General features: G+C 37.9%; 1 protein-coding gene across 3 annotated transcripts in view; it reads right to left on the bottom strand.

Moving 5' to 3' along the window:
• HECW2 (HECT, C2 and WW domain containing E3 ubiquitin protein ligase 2) overlaps positions 1 to 18219 on the bottom strand; it is a 334329-nt gene that overhangs the window by 203989 nt on the left and 112121 nt on the right. For all 3 annotated transcript variants that reach the window (XM_074364238.1, XM_074364239.1, XM_074364240.1), the window contains exon 2: positions 6341 to 6667. In XM_074364238.1, the coding sequence (XP_074220339.1) occupies positions 6341 to 6632 (292 nt within the window). In that variant the 5' untranslated portion in view covers positions 6633 to 6667. The remainder of the gene's footprint in view (positions 1 to 6340; positions 6668 to 18219) is intronic.

Below are 18219 nucleotides of genomic sequence, written 5' to 3'. Positions count from 1 at the left end.
TGTTTATCTATTTTACATACAGTAATGTGTGAAGATACAATCAATGCATGGACATTAAGAGGTATACTCAGTATATGGTCCAGAAAATGCTGGTAAACTATTTATTTGTTACTGGCCCATGACAAGATAAGAAGCTTGAGCCAGAATATGAAATACCTACATCAATAAGCCCATTATTTAGTTTAGATGATTTTTTTTAATAACAAGATTTTCTCAATGAAGGAAACCATCACATTGATTTGCATTCTGGAGAAATTTCTTATCGGGTCACAGATCAGTAACAAATAGTTCACAGACCAGCACTATGAGCGCAGGTATACAGCCCAGTATATACTTCAGTTTTCATAATGTGCATTTTCCTAGCTCTGTTCAGGTACCTGAACAGATGAGAAATGGCAAATTAAGCTTCTTGAATTGTACTACTTTTGAATAGCCAGAAAAATAAGAACAAGACTAAAGGCTAAGGGGAATTAGATAGTGAGCCTGAAGCAAATTTAGTATGTTCTGCCTCCTCTGTAAAAAGTGTCCATTTGATTTTTCATGATAAACTGTTTGTGTTGAGTACCCTGAGAGTTTCTGCACAAGGTAATTAAGCATTTGGCTCTTTTTATTTAGTGAGCTTAGGAGGAAGCAATGAGCAGCACTATTAACTTTCTGAGGGGTCGGTTCTGATTTTGGAGACCAACAATAAATTATAAATTGAGTGATTTCTGGAAATGATCTGCAAGGCATTAATTGTTGTAATTTGGAGATTCAGGGCTATAGCTACATTGTAATCATCTCTGGAAATTCAGCGTGTATATGAGACTTTCTGGAGGAAGAAAATATAACTAACACTTGTTTTAAGAATGATGTTCACACCTAAAGTTTCCCCAAATGGTATTTTGACATTTTTAACTTTTTTTCTTTGTATTCCCAATAGGATCTATATATTGCCTAAACTACCTAAAGAAAGATTTACATTTCTGATCCAGAAGGATAGATTTTCCCTCCAGATTAGTAGTGGCCCAAGTCATCGGAGGCAAGTGCAAAACATTATTAACAATTAGCTAAACAAAAACAAAATACACATCTAGGTAGGAAGAAAATGTAAGCCAAGAGAAACACGATCAAAATGCAGTGTGCCAATAAGCCACACCTCGCCAGCCCAATGTTCCACCCAAGTCCTTCCCCTTTGGGACTCATTTCTATAGAGACCACCTTTCGGTTCCACAAATAAAACCAGACGTTGCTAGGAAACAGTCCAGTTTCTCAGGACACAGCTGAAGAGGAGTGGCTGCTTCCTACTAAGAGGTATAGAAGTCTGAAGCTATTCCCAACATATGTGCAATTGTTGTGAAACCTATTTCAGCAAAACTATTTCACAGAGCCCGGGAGAGAATTTATCCTGTATATTCCTCTTTAGTCATAACAGCCTTAAATGTATGGCGTAACTTGTAGCCTGAAATTCTTCTCCCCATCCTAGCCCTGCATTTCCTCTCTCATTTCAGGTCTTCTCCAAATGCATCATCTCACCTACGTTCACGTAACAGGGCCCAAGAGAACTGGTTTGCATATTTTCAAATTACGAACTACTATTTTGAAAGATTTGTCTCATCATATCATTGACGCTATTAAACTTTTGAAAACTTCCTCATGGCTTACAGTTACCATTTTCAAAATTTTTATGCCCAATTTTTGCTACTTCTTTTAAGAACAACCAAGTAGTTTTTCCGTGTATTAAAGCAGCCCCAAGCACCCTCCCTGAAGCAGTAACTGGGGAAGTAGCCCACTCACTCCTCATCCTGTCTTTAGATGCAGTTGTGTCCCACCTTTTCCCTTTTTCATCTTAATAGCCACCCCAGTGGCTCAGTTAGGAATAATTGCTGGTATAAGAAAGCCTCACTAATAATGACTTAAACAGAGCTGAAGTTTTTTCCACACATAGCAGGAACTCTGGAGTGCCAGTCCAAGCTCTTTCTTTCTGCTCTGTAATCCTTGGCTTTTAATCTTCTTGACTGACAACTTACGGTCGCTGCATGGATACAACTTAAGATATCACATCCTTTCACCAGAGTCCCAAGTACAAGACAAAGGGTGGTTTGTTTAAAGACCCTCTTCATGAGGCTCTGGCTTTTCACTGGAAAAAGAAGTTCCCCCAAGGTCTTTCCCTTACTTACCATTGGCCAAAACTGGGTCACATGTGCACTCCTAGACTACTCACTAGTTGGATGACCATAGCGGTTTAGAACTTTCCTGAGTCTGAGATCAAGGGCTTGCTGCCCACCCCCTGGCCCCATAAGGACAAAAGGATCAGGAGATGGCTCTTAAAGACCACAGTGCTGCCACCCTTCCCTCACCACGTGGGATGGCTAAGTCCCCACAGAAGTGAGGCTGCCTCTAGTCCAGAGGTGAGAACAGTCCATCCTACCCCCAGGAAAGAAATGGCTGTCTCTGCTTAAAGTCAAGTCTCTGTCACTCATTTTGAGGTCCCAGATAAGCCAAGCCTTCTTTTAAACACAGCTGCAGCTCTGCAACTATGTAAATGGGCCATCCTTAACCTTCTAGATGTTAGGACCTCTGCCTTTTAAAGCCACTCATTGTGGAAGACCTGCTAAAACTAGTAGCATGCCTGAAAACACCATGTACTTCACTCTACCTATGTGGTATTTTTATTCCCGAGAGCTAGTCTCTGTGTTTATCCTTGCCCTTAAGAGGTCTGAGGGTGCCAATTACTCACACTTCTTCCACGCTAGGAAAACTATTATAAAATACACTAAGAAGAAGACAACATATGGAACTCAAACTATCATTTTTATTTATTCAGAGTTCTCCGGAAATGGCTCAGTGGGGAAATTAACTGGAACCTCTTGCTGCCTACCCTAAATTAAAAGCAGAAGAGAAACTTCTGCTTCAGGCCTTATTGTGGTAATTAGTTCCAGGCTTGCCTTCCTAATGAAACAACTGTGAAACTAGGAGGCAGTGGCTTTCAGACATTGCACAACAGGTGATACAAAAGTGCCAAAAGTCTACATGGGGAGACCCCAAAAGCCTTTGGCTAAGGACTGGGCTGCACATGTGCAGGGCGAGACTACCAAGGCTTTCCAAAGAGCACATGCTACATGGCTGAGAGTGCACTGGAGTTAAAGAGGTCAAGCAGTGCTGGAGAACACTGGAGTCAGAGCCCAGCCCGAGAGAATGGTTAACATTCCAGGCATCCAGGTAAAAATCAGAAATGCCACTCCTTAGGAATAAGTATAATGTTCTAGAGTAAGGCCCAGTGTAAACCTACTCTAACAAAGCCCCAAACCAGGCCCTAACAAAATCCATAGAGGAGACCAAACTTGGAGGCAGAGTCCATCAAGTTAGAATGCTGGGTAACTACACTCGGCTTTCCACAGATCCATCCTAACAAAGTATTAAATCATAGCTAGTAAGTTCAAGAGAATAAATCTGCCAACAAGAATAAACATTAACATTACAATACAAATCATTCCACAGAACTCAGGATTCTACAACATAGACGCCTCAATGTCTAGTGTAAAATCAAAAATTGCTAGATACACAAAGAAATGGGAAAATGGGACTCATGGTCAAGAGAAAAAAAGACAGTGAAAACTGACACTTAGATGACCCCCCAGATACTGGATTTAGCAGAGAATTTAAAGCAGATATATTCAAATCAATTCAAAGAACTGAATAAAAGTATGATCTGATAGAATTAAGATATAGGGATGCTCATAAGAGAAATTAAAACCATAAAAAGAGAAATGCAAACTCTATCAATGAAAAGTCAAATAACTGAAATTTTTAAATCCATTGGATTGGACTGACAGGAGAGTGAAGATCAAAAAAGAAAAAGTTATTGAACTTGAAGACAGGTAAATAGAAAATCTGAATACCAAAGAAACTGAAGAAACCAGAGCCTTAGGGCCATGCAGAACAACATGAAAGGATGTAATATATGAAAAGAAGAAGAAAGTGAAAATAGATAGAAAAAATATCTGAAAAAATAATGACCAAAATTTTCCAATTTTCATTAAAAACACAGTTATAAAGCTCAAAGAATCCCAACCAGAATAAATAAAGTCACACCTAGTAAATCACAGGCAAACTGCTGAAAACCAAGATAAAGAAAAAATGTTGAAAGCAGCCAAAAAGAAAAAAGAAGACACATTACATATAGGGAAACAAAAATATGACGATAATACATGAGAAAGATACAGAAACATCTTGAAATGAAAACTAAAGAACAGCACTTTTCAAAAGATTTATTTTCTAATTCTATTCCCCTACCTATATCCTGGGGTTAATTCTCGATTCAGAACTCTGACATACTCTAGAAAGTGAAATAGAAGAATACCAAGATTTTGTGACTTTGGTCATTTGGGAATAAGATAAACTTGGCTTTGGATTCCTGAGTTCTTTTCCAATTAAATATAGACAGGGAAATACAACAAGTGGGGTGGGGGAACAGAAAGAAAAGTAGGGAAAAAAAGTGTGAAGTTATAGGAGTCACCGTCTTAAGCGATTCTATCATCTTACAGACAAAAATCCTCCGATGTAAGAAAGTAAAATTGATCGTCCCAATATCACATAAAAATCATTTAAGAAAACACAGTCTATTTGTAGTCTCATATTAAACACTGCAAAGTCTAAAGTAAGAAAAAAGGAAAAAGAATGAGAAAAGCAAAAAGAAAACAGTTTTACAAAACCCAAAAGGGTGAAATTACATCAAAACCCAAAGTTACCTCTAAAGTCGTATCAAAACTGTAAGATTCCTTTGTGAACATAATAGATATCAGATATAAAAATATAATTTTAAAATTATGGATCTTCCTCACTTTGCATATATATTTAAACACACCAGGGGAAAATACTGAATTCTAAAGACTTTTCCTCCCCTTTTTGTCATGAGGAAATAGAAAGATTAAAATGTACTGAAATTTTTTGCTGCCACTTTTTGCTATCTAGCGTGATTAGATATTAATAGTTACATAAGTAAATACAAATCAATTTTATTTCAGTCAACATAAAACTCTCCATCCAGAGAAACATCAAGTGCAGTGGGCTTAACATTTTAATAAAATTTCAGCAAGGATATTACTTTGCCTCCACGAGGGTTTCTCAAGAGTGGCACTGCTGGCACACGGGAGAGGTAATTCTTTGTTGTGAAGGCTGCCCAGTGCATTACAGGATGTTCAGCAGCATCCCTGGTCTCCCATTCCTCCTACCCAGTTGTGCCAACAAAAAATGTCTCTAGACACTGCCAAGTGTCCTGCAGAGGGGGCAAAATCTCCCTGGTGGAGAAGCATTGTCATAAACAGGTCTTTTTTTCTCCCCTAATCTATTCACTAAAAAATTTTTTTTTATTTTTAAAGGCTTATAATCTACATTGAAAGCAACAATGTCTTTTTGATTAAATATTTGATGTCAAATTTTTAAAAGAATTCTCTTCATTCAGTGCAAAAGTTCTCCAACTTTGGAGAATGTTAGATTTTATTATCAGGTTTGATTTAGATTTTCTTTATGATTGGTTAGTAGGTTTTGATTTTTGCTCTCAACTAAAGCAGATATTATATTTTCTGGGATATGCTATTCATCATGCACTCACCTATGAATAACAGATGCAAATTAGCTAAACAGAGCTGGGACACCTTTATTAAAACAATAGCAACCTATGCCTAAGACATTTGTTAGAGAGTATGACACTTTCTTCACCTAATTGATCTAGGACACATCAAGAAATTTTGAAATAAAAAGACATTTTAGACTGCAAGTTGTTCTTTTTTAAAAATTTTTTGTCCAACTATTTTATGTTTATTTTTATTTTTTGTGTGAGGGGAGGTAATTAGTTTTATTTATTTTTTAATGGAGGTTCTGGGGATTGAGCCCAGGACCTCATGCGTGCTAAGCACACACTGCCACTGAGCTATGCCTTCCACCTCCCCAACTGCAAGTTGTTCTTAATGAAATTCAACCTTTAGAAAATACAGAACTTTTTTTTCATATCAGTTATCTAAATCTAGACATCAGTTTCATTGGTTTAAAAATACGAGTAAATGTTAATAACCACCTCTTTCCAAAATGGGGCTATTGATCAGGGCAAGAAGTTTTAAAAAGAAAATACTGCAGGTTCTGGCCTTTAATTAAGGTAGAGATGTAACCACAGAATTCACATCAGCAAAGGTGTTTATAATTGTTGACTCCCCCTTTCCCAAAAAAGAAGCACAAATTCCCAGGATCTGGCTGTTTTAATTTATGTGTGTGAATTTCTTCCCAGGAGAAAACACAGAATAGTACAATGTCAGAGTAAAATGCATGCCCTAAGTCACAAGCAAATGTATTTCACTTGACTCACCTATGTGATAAAGTCCAATCCAGTCACTGGGGTCCACCTCCTCTTTAATGTCCCAGAAGATAATGAGGTTCTGGGCCTGCCCCAGCGTGTACTCGTACATGCTGGCCGTCAGGCTGGAGCGGCTCTCAGAAGTCACCAGGTCCGTGTCGCTGTTGGCCCGCTGCAGGGTCATGTTCTCAGACATGGAGCTCTGGGCGGCGAGGCTCTGGAGGTTCTCTGGACTCAGTGTGTACCGCATCTGGGGATTTCGACGCCGCACAAAAAGCAGGTGCTCCCGGGCTGAGCTAGCCATCCCGTCTGCCTCTCTGAGGTTGGCTTCCTACAAAGCTGGGGGAGACAAACAAGCACGAAGCCTTAGTATTACAGTGAGAGGAATTAAGTTTAAACTTCCAAGACATAAAGACTTTGTGAGTGTTGGTTAAAGCCTAACCATGCAATAATCTTCTGCTGTCAAAATAAAACCTGTTATTCTACTGTCAACTGATGATGCCAGAAACAACTGCTACAGACTTGAGGTCACATGATGGCAAAGGCCGCTACACACCTGTGGCCCTTGATTTCACTGGGCCCAGCATCCTCCTAGCAGTTAAGAAGGGGAGTCACTAACATCGCTTTACATCTATCCTTTCTCCTTCAGAAAAGGCATCTTCTCCTTCACTTCACTCACATATTTATTTCCTGCTGTAATTAAATTCTAAAATAACAAGGTGACAAGACAGAAAATTTCAACACATGTTAAACACAGTTAAATTATATCACTGAGGACAAGTTCACTTACTCAATTTCCTTCACAAAGGAAAGAAACTCACCAAAGCCTTTGTCAGGAACCTTCACAAATGTCACCTCCTCAGTTAAATACAGTTGGCCGTTGCATTTAAAACTGCAACACCCAAGCATTTCCCATCCCTCATTTCTTGCTTTATTTTTCTCAATAGCAATTACTATGATCTGATGGACCGCACAGTACCATGCACTTATTTATTCAGTTACTGTGTACTCTCCCCAACAAGAAAGTAAGCTTAGGAAAAGGATAACCTCTTCAATAAATGATAATGGGAAAATTAGACATTCACATGCAAAAGAATGAGAATGGACCACTGTCTTAACACCATACACAAAAATCAACTCAAAATGGATTAAAAACTTGAACATAAGGCCTGAAACCACAAAATTCCTTGAACAAAATACAGACCAAACACTCTTTGACATAAATCTTAGCAATATTTTCTTTGATTCTATCTCCTAAGGCAAAGAAAGCAAAAATTAAAATTAACAAATGAGACCTAATTAGACTTAAAAAGCTTTTGCACAGCACACCATCAACAAAATGAAAAGATAACTCACTGAACAAGAGAAAATATTTGTAAATGATATGACCAATAAAGGATTAATATCCAACATATATAAATAGCTCATACAACTCAATATCAAAAAAACAACCTGATTAAAAATTGGGCAGAAGACCTTAGTAGACATTTTCCCAAAGAAGACATTTTTCTAACAAACACATGAAAAGATTCTCAATATCACTAATCATCAGGGAAATGCAAATCAAAACCACAATGAAATATCACCTCACACCTGTCAGAATGGCTATTATCAAAAAGAAAACAAATAACAAGTGTTGACAAGGATGTGGAGAAAAGAAAACCCTTGTTCACTGTTGGTGGGAATGTAAATTGGTGCAGCCACTGTGGAAAACTGTATAGAGGTTCTTCAAAATATTAAAAATAGAACTACCATATGATCCTGCAATTCCACTTCTGGGTACATATCCAAAGGAAATGAAAACAGGAGATCAAAGAGATATCTACATTCCCACGATTATTGCAGGATTATTAACAATAGCTAAAATATGCAAACAACCTAAGTGTCCATCAAAAGAAAAATGGATAATGGGTAAAGAAGATGTAACATATATATATATAGAGAGAGAGAGAGAGAGAGAGAGAGACACATACACACACACACACACACACACACACATATATATATATATACACAATGGAATATTAGTTAGCCATGAGAAAGAAGGAAATTCTGCTGTTTGCAACAACATGGATGGGAACACTGAGGACATCATGCCAAATGAAAGAAGCTAGAGAAAGACATATACCATATTATTTCACTTGTATGTGGAATCTAAGAAAAAAATCAAACTCTCAGAAACAGAGGTGGAAGTGAGGTTCCCAGGGGTTGAGGGGTAAAGGTAATGCGGAGTGGTCGGTGAAAGGCTACAAACTCTCAATTTTAAGATGAATAAGGTCTGAGAAGCTAATGTAATGCATGGTGACTACAGGTGATAACACTGTGTTATATAACTGAAATTCGCTAAGAGAGTAGAATTTAAATGTTCTCACAAAAAAAAATGAAATGTGATGGATGCATTCATTAACTAGACGGTAGAAATCCTTTCACAGTGTATACATATGTCAAGTCACCACTTTGTACAGTTTAAATACCGACACTATTATTACCAATTATACCTCCATAAAGCTGAAAGAAAAGAATGTAAGCTTCACAAATGTAGGGATTTTCTTGTGTTTTGTTCCCTACTTTATCTCCAGCGTCTACAGTGGTGCCTGGTACGCAGTAGGTATGGATAAACGTTGAATGATGAGCATCTTTCTCCCAGATACTCCTTCAGCCCGTAGGAGCTACTCCTTATTATCTCCTAGATACTCATGACTTCCATCATCAAGTCCTTTTCTTTGCCATTCCTGACCTTCTGGCTGGTCCACACTATTGCTTCCATCTGGATTCATGATAAGCTATTTCTTTTTGGCTCCCACCTGGCCTCCCTCTAAAGGAACAGAGCCTCTCCTGGTTGAGCTTAGAGCCAGCGCCTGTTGGCTCACTTTGAGCCTAGTCCAAAAATATCCATTTTCTTCCCCAATGCCAGACTCTGACAGGGATTCTTTCCAAAACCTCTCTGGTTTGCTCTGGCGCATCTGAGGTTTGATCCGCCAATGCCTTTCCTTCCTGCCCACGGGGCTGCACTCCCTCACCCAGCTGTACACAGAATGCATCGGGCTTTCCTCGGCACCACCCCTTTCAGGACCACGTCGTGCACTCACAGGTTTATGGATTTAACATTTAATCTGCATGCCTAGTATTTGCCAGCCTCTTCAATATACTACATTTTTTCAAAAGGCCACCCCCACAAGGCATCCTGGAATGTCCAAATGAGCTTTCATGAAAAAAAAAAAAAAGACTAATCTGGGATTCAATGTTTTCGTTGTAACAAATAATCTTGGATACCAAGTCTGAGGGAAGAAAAGAGGAGGGGTCCCTAATATCTCCCATCCCCTCATGCTTTTCACAAACACTTAGGTGAAGGGGACTAAGGCCATAGGACTCACAAATGTATTTATTCAATTAATTACTGCCATAAAGTTGATCTTGTATTTTTAGCACCATCCCTTGAATGCAAATAACTTGGTTTGATGGACAAGCTGTCCTGTGTAAAAAGGACAGAAATAAAATGAACAGAAAAAATTAATATTCCTCCTCATAAATTGAGAACTTGTTTTCCTTGTGTGGTGTATGGTAACTTGGACATCAAAATGTAACTCGTAACTGTTAGACAACATCAAATCCATGAAGCCTAAAATTCAGGTCAGCCTCGAATCTGAGAGTCTCATAAAATTTTCATTTTAGTGGATTTCGACAGGTCATTCTTTGTCTACAAAACCAGAGTGAGTCGACCACCTCATCAGCTTTGGCAAGCACTATAAATAATGAACTCCTAACAAGTTGTAGTCAAATAGAAAATGTAGGCTGTGCATAACTAAGTGACTTCCCTGAAGGGAAGAAACAGGCCAGAACCTTTACAGCTTTCAGCCACAACAAGAGCTACTGAGAACTACTCTGCTCTAGAAAAAAGGGGGAAAACAAAGATGTACACCAAAACTGTTTTGTTTTTTTTTTTTAATGATCTCTATTTAATCAGAGAGCCAGGTCAACACAGTGGATAAGGGAATCATCTCCAAAACCTGACTTCTGGGTTTCAATCATATCTCTACTATTAAGTTGCTCTGTGATCTTGGATCATTTATTTTAACTCTCTGTGCCTCCATTTTCCTATCTGTAAAGTAGGGACATAATAACATCTGGCTTATAAGATTTTGGAGAGACCTAAAAGAATTAGTCCAGCAAAGCATTTTGGTAAGTGTTCAATCTTGTTTAGGTATTAATATTACTATGTGACTACTTCTACTTGAATTATACCAAGTAGAGCTGGTTTTAATACTCCCTTGATTCCCCCCACTTACTGAGAGAGCAGGCTGTCAGCATCCTCCGTTATTCAAAGCACAGTCCCAAAAGCAGAAAGAAAAAAAAAAGAGTCTTGAGGGCACTGAGGGACAGCCATCCTGCAGCCTGAGCCCTAATTCCATAGTATTGGTGAGACAAGGGCCATTCTCTAGTCCTCAAGCCAAAGATAAAGGCTAGAATTAAACTTTCTCATCACGATCGGGGTTCATTCATTCATGCATTCAACAAATGCTTATTAAGCACCTCCCATGTGAAAGGTGCTAAGAATGCAACAGAGCAAAAGATCAAATCCCTACCCCTTGAAGCCTTCATTTTTACAAGAAGAGACATGCAATAGAAAGGTCAAAAAATGAATACCTAATATATTTATCTTTAGTGAAAAAGAAAAAATTAGCTAGAAATATGTGAATCTGCTAGTTTAATTGAACCCTGCAAAAAAAAAAAAAAAAAAAAAAAAAAAGTCTGAAGCATCTATTAGTACCTGTCCGGCATAAAGCTACAAAGTATACTAAATAGCAAAGAGTGAAGTTTTCTTCCAAATTGTTTCTTTCCTTTCCCTAAGGCATGTAAACATGGCCCTTACTCTCCAAGAACTTTGACTTCTCCTGGAGAAAACCAAATATTCACACACGAAAGAATTCAATCTGGTATTAATGACACTTCGTGTATATGTACAATTTGTCCCCACAAGTATGTGATGGAGATAATAAATGCTCGTATCATCAGGAAGTGATAGTAATACAAGATTTACAAAGTGTTTTACATTTTCCAAAGCCTTTTCACATCTATTATCTCAAGTGAGACTCCAGAGTGTTGTGAATTACATTTGAGAGATGCCATCATCTCTGTTTTCAGATGAGAAAACTGAGGATCTGTGAGGCAAAAGGTCGGCTGAAGGAGATTTAAAAAAAAAAAAAACCACTTTGGAAGAGGTTACATTTTTGAGGTGAGTCTTAAAAGATTAGAGGAAAGAAGAAATGTCTAAGAGCATTCTGTTTGGATGCATGGATATGCAGAAGCAACCAAGGAAGAGGATACAAGAGGGAAGACACAGAACAAAAAACAGAGGCTGTGCAGAAGCCTGGTGAGGTGACAGGAATCCTCTGAAGGAAATGAGCAGAAGGCCAGGGAGAGAGGGGGTCATAACACCACCACTGACAACATACTGTGAGGTCTGACCTGACGCAAAACATACTGACCTGACGCTCCGTGAGACCCAAGGTCGCAGAGCAGGTAAATGACAAGGGTAAAAATCAAGGTAAAACAGGAGAGAGAGAAATACACACAAACACATGAGAAAGAGAGAAGGAGGAGGAGAAAAAGAAGGAGAAAAGAAGGAAGAAGGGGGAGGGGGAGGAGGAGAAAGGGAGGGAGGGTGAGGGAAATGTCTTGAAAGTCAAGAAGGAGAAACTCTGAGGGAAAGCATCAAATGTTGCAGCTGAAGACAGAAGTGACCACAGCTTCTGAAAACTAGGAGGAAATCCGTGGCCTTTGGAGAACAGTTTACATGAGTGGTACAAGTAATAAAAACCAGACTGCTGAGGTTTGAGGGAGGAGGATGGGAAGGGAAAGAGAGGTAAAGAATGCAGACTCTTCCTCCAGCGGTTGGACTGCAAGGGGAAGGAGGGCACGTAGAGGGTGATGTGTATGGAGACAGGGTTGGGTTTGTTTGCTTTTTGTTTTTTTAGCATGAGAGAGACTTCTGCATGTTTATAATACAAGCATAGTAACTGAGAACTCAGGAGATATTTGTTGAATGGAATGAATGAATGAATAAAGGAAAACTGAGAGAAAGAGCCAGTGAAGTGGAGAGGCTCTTCACATAGAGGGAAGAGAGACGTGTGATGGCACGAGATTACTGAGGAAGAACAAAAGTCGGAACACAGAGGGCAGGTGAGGACGAGTCTAAACCAGCACTGCCCAATAGAAATAAAAGGCAACGCACTTCCACAATTTCTATGTTTCTAGTAGCCATATTAAGAACATAAAAGAAAACAGGTGGAAATTTTAATAACATATTTCATTTAACTCAGTATACCCAAACTATTATTTCAATATTAATATAAACAATTACTAATGAGGTATTTTGCATTCTTTTTTTCTGGTACTAAGGCATTTAAAGCTAGTGTGTATTTTATACTTAAAGCACATTTCAATTCAAACTAACCTCATATCAAGAGTCTGCTAGTCACAGGTCGCAGGTGTCTCCTGGTCTGAACAGTACAGATCTAAACCATGAAGTGCCTGAGCTTCCAAGACAGTTTGCTTCGCCTTCAACTCCATCCCGTCAGAAAGGCCCTCAATGTAGCCAAGAGGAAAACATCGCTGAACTAGCCAACAATAATGTGTGAATAACCAAGAACTCCTTAATCCTTCCCAGGGGTCTCTTGGATGCATTTTAGCATGAAGATGCTTGTTGAGCCAAATCTCTATTTGGAGGAATCATAACTTCAATGTAAAAGAAATAAAATCAGAATGCTTAGATTACAGTGAGGGACTATTACCAAACCTGTTCTGGAAAACTCCATTTTTCCTTTACAGAAAAAGTAATGATCCTTTAAGAGTTCATGTTTCCATAATAAATAAGATCAAACCCCATGCAAAAATCAATTTGCAAAGTTGCATACAAACTTTAAAAATCAAACCATTCTGAATTTTATAGTTAAAATTTTGGTTTATAACTATCTTATGCAATTAAATATTCTCATAGTGCTACCCAAACAACAGGGGGTGGCTGCTTCACATTTTCTCCTACAGACTAAGAATTCTTGATTGGTGTCTTGGTTTTGTATCTACGCCTTCTGCAATAAGAAAGACAAATACCCTTCAGAACATTACCTATGCTCTTCTGAAAAGCTTTAGTAGATAAAGCTGATGGTAAGGGAAACTGATCAGTACCCACCATATTTATTACAAAGAAAGCTGGTCCTTAGACAATCCATCACATGGTGAGCCCCTGCTGCAGCTACATGACCCATTCCCAAAGGACACAATTTAACACGATGCAGCACTCCTTAAAAAAAACCCTCCCTCTTCTAATTATGATTAGGTCTGCACTAGGCTGCTCTCTCACATAACAGACATCTGCTTAAACAACAACCGAAAACAAAATCCCTTTTCTTCCAGAGGTCGAGAGAGATATTATTACTATGCAAACTGCAAAACACCTTAGTATACAACTTCATTTCCAAAAGCAGCAGATTCTGTTTAGAAGATACAGACAGGAGCAGATGACAAATATATTAAACAAGGGTTTTTATTTAAAATACTTTTGCTAAAGAACCTGGAGGTGAATATCAATTTACTAAACCTCACCAGAAGGGCAAAGTACTAAAAACATTCACTGTGAAAAGATTTTTACAGACTGGAAATGTACCCTAGGATTTTAACTTCCTAGATTGGATATTGATGAATAAAACCTGTAACAGCAACATCCTTATTGAATCCTTCAAACCCCCTCCAAAAAACACCACACACAAGCGCGCGCGCGCACGCACACACACACACACACACACACCTGTTCAGCTATACAATGCTTCAAACTCCATTTGTGTTTTACTATGTAAATGAGGGGAAAGGGGGTGGAAATTATACTTATGTCAAGAGACACTAAAGAAAACATAATGTGTCTGCAATAAGCAGAGATGGTAGAGATCTGGGAAGAGAAACCAGTGACCTATCAGACCCCACACGGCCAGTTGTCACCTTCCTCCACAGAAGCTCATCTATTCTGCTCCCCATGAAAATGCCTAGTGCGCCCAGCACGGCCCATGCCACTCTCTTCACCTCCTGCACCTACTCCGCCTTCGAGGCCTAAGGGCTACTCTCTTCTTGAGGAACACCCAGCCGGAAGGCAACATTCCCAGTGCTGAATTCCAACGGCCTTCTTTACATCATTCATATCACGTGTACTTCACAATGCTGCATAGTCTAATTATGAAGATTCAGACTATAAACTCTTGGAGGTTTCACTTACATGTTATATCCTCCACAAAATACTAAGTTTGGATAAATATTTTTCAAATAAATGAATGGACAGGGTTAACTCCTACAAATGAGAAAACAAGAATGTAAAAGGACAAAATCAACAGTATGAATACATATTGAGTTTTCTTTAGAATTAGCTACATTAGCCATCCAGAAAGATTTACTGAGTAAAGTACCTACTTTGTATTTAAGGGCATAAGATAAGGCCCTTGCTCTGTACAGGAAGAAACATAAATTAATCTGCAAGAAAGAAATAGAGAATTGCTTTCTATACTGTAAGGTGAAAGGGCCTAAGTTAGTAAGAGCTCACTGCAGGGATGATCAGGAGGGGCTGGAGTGTTTAAGAAAAGCCTAAATGAGAAAAAGATATGAAGAGGCCATGGAAATATGGCATGAATTATAGGCCAAAGAAAGAATCTGATTAAAAAGTAAGGAAAGTAGAAAGAAAAAAAGGTAAGGAAAGATAGGAATTTAGTTTTTACCAGCTTTACTCTGGCCCAAGCCACCATCATCTGTCCTCTGAATAAATAATAGCCTCCATCCCTGCTTCCATCCTTGATTTCCTGCTGTCTATTCTCAACAGAGCAACCAGAGTGATTTTTCTCAAAGGGAAGTCAGATCATGTTGCTCTCTACCCCAAAGCCTCCAGTGGCCCCCATTTCAGCAGAGTAAAAGCAAAACCCTTACAACGGTCTATAAAGCCTCACACAGTCTGGTTCCTGGTGCTCTCTGATCTCATCTACTGCTATCGCCGCCCCTGCTCATGCTACCCTAGTCCCACTGCTACTCCTTGAAGATATCCACTACACTCTACCACAGGGCCTTTGCATCTGCTGCTTCCTCTGCCACAGAAGCTCTTCTCTTCAGTATTCATGTAGCTCACTTTGTTACCCCATCACACTTTTACTAAGTGCCATTCTCTCAGTGGGACCTTCCCTGACGAACCTATGTAAAATTCAACTACCCCAACACTACCTATCCCCTTTAACAGCTTTATTTTTCCTCCATTGCACTTTCCACATTCTAATACATGGTGTAACTTATCAGTGTCTCTCTAGTGTCTAGTGTCTCTCCCCACTAGATTGTATGGAATTGGAAATGACAGAGAGATGTTACCTCTAAGTTGGTTAACTGTGTTCAGATGGCTTCTCAGCAGAGCACCTAGAACAATGTCCATTCAGTTAAGTGACAATTATTGTTTTAAACTTTACAAGTGATTTGTCACCACGGTAAGATTTCTAACTCAAGTAATTTCACTATTTCACTGGTACAATGCAATGGTTGTGGGCAGAAGTTGCAAACATTCAGGTTAAATTTCAAAGTCTAAGATTACCAACTGATGCTGTTCATTACTACAGAGGCCAACAAAAGGTGAATTAAAACAGAAAAAGAGAGAAGGGATATAATCAAACAATAAGGAATAATCATTTTAAAGAAGGGAGTCACATGTAAATAAAGAATGTTAAAGCTACCTGATTGTTCATACAAATAAATTCTGTCTACTATGAATGAAGTGTTGATCTAGCTCCAGGGTAAAACAAATGAAACAGACTCCATTCTAAAGGAAGTTACAGTCTTATAACTAGAAAAACATTTTTAATAATAATAAATAAAGATCAGAAAGAAAATAAGTAGAGAACAAAAAAAAACAGAAAAGATCAATGAAACCAAGAGCTGGTTTTTTGAGATGATAAACAAAATTGATAAGCCTTTAACAAGGCTCATTAAGGAAAAAAAGAGAAGATCCAAATAAATAAAATAAAAAATTGAAAGAAGAGAAATTACAACCAATACCACAAAGATACAAAAAAACATAACAAATAGTATGAACAGTTATATGCTAACAAATTGGACAATCTAAAAGAAATGGATAAATTTCTAAAAACATACAATGTTCCAAGACTGAATCAGGAAGAAACAGACAATCTGGATAGACTGATCACTAACAGTAAAACTGAATTAATAATCAAAAAACTCCCAGACAGCAAAAGTCCAGGACTGGACAGCTTCAAAGGGAAATTCTACCAAAAATATAAAGAATAGCTAATACTTATCCTCAACTATTCCAAAACACTGAAGAGGAAGAAACACCCCAGATTCACTCTACAAGACCAACATTACCCTGATACCAAAACCAGACAAAAACACCACAAAAAAAGAAAATTACAGACCATTATCTCTTATTAATATAGATGTGAAAACCCTCAGCAAAATATTAGGAAACCAAATTCCACAATATATAAACAGAATCATGCACAGTGATCAAGTGGGATTTATTCCAGGGATGCAAGGATGGTTCAATATTCACAAATCAATCAGTTGATACACCACATTAATAAAAAGGATAAAAATTACATGATCATCTCAGAAGACACAGAAAAAGCTTTTGACAAAATTCAACATCCATCCATGATAAAAACTCTCATCAAAGTTGGTATAAAAGGAACATATCTCAACATAATCAAGGCCATTTATGATAAAAACACAGCTAACTAACATCATACCCAATGGTGAAAAGCTGAAAGCTTTTCCTCTAATCAGAAACAAGATAAGGATGATCATTCTCACCATATCTATTTAACATAGTATTGGTGGTCCTAGCCACAGCAATCAGGCAAGAACAAGAAATAAAAGGCATCCAAATTGGAAGGGAAGAAGTAAAACTGTCACTATTTGCAGACAACATGATACTATATAGAGAAAATCTTAAAGTCTCCAACAAAACAAAACAAAAAACCTATTATAACTAATAAATAAATTCAGTAAAGTTGCAAGAGACAAGACTAATATACAGAAATCTATTTCTTTTCTATGCATTAATAATGAAGAATCAGAAAGAGAAAGCAAAACACCACCAACAACAACATTCTAGTTTAAAATCACACAGAATACCTAGGAATGAATTTAACCAAGAAAGTGAAAGACCTAGACTCTAAAAACTATAAAACACTGCTGAAGGAAATTGAGGATGAGAGAAAGAAATGTAAAGATATCCCATGTTCATGGACTGGAAGAATTAATATTGTTAAAATGACCATACTACCTAACGCAATCTATGAATTTAATGCAATTCCTTTCAAAATAGCCATGACATTTTTCACAGAACTAAAACAAACAGTCCTAAAATTTACATGGAGCCACAAAAGACTCTGAATAGCCAAAGCTATCTTGAGAAAAAAAGAACAAAACTGAAGGCATTATGTGCCCAGACTTCAGACTACACTACAAAGCTACAGTAATTAAAACAGTATGGTATTGGCATAAAAAGAGACATACATGAATGGAACACAAGAGAGTCCAGAAATAAACCCACACATATATGGGTTTTAAACTACTTTACAACAAAGGAGCCAAGAATATACATTAGGGAAAGGACAGTCTCTTCAATAAACAGTGTTGGGGAAACTGGACAGCCACTTGCAAAGGAGAGAAAATGGGCCACTATCTTATACCATTTATAAAAATTATCTCAAAATGGGTTAAAGACTTGAATGTAAGAGTTGAAACCATAAAACTCTTAGGAGAAAACATAAAATAATCTGACATAAATCACAGCAACATTTTTTTTTTTTTTTGGATCTCCTAAGCAACCGAAACAAAAGTAAAAATTAACAAAT

This window comes from Camelus bactrianus, chromosome 5 (assembly GCF_048773025.1).
Source record: "Camelus bactrianus isolate YW-2024 breed Bactrian camel chromosome 5, ASM4877302v1, whole genome shotgun sequence".
Taxonomy (NCBI): domain Eukaryota; kingdom Metazoa; phylum Chordata; class Mammalia; order Artiodactyla; family Camelidae; genus Camelus; species Camelus bactrianus.
The sequence above is the reverse complement of the archived record's forward strand: the minus strand, read 5'-3'. Positions and strand labels throughout refer to the sequence as shown.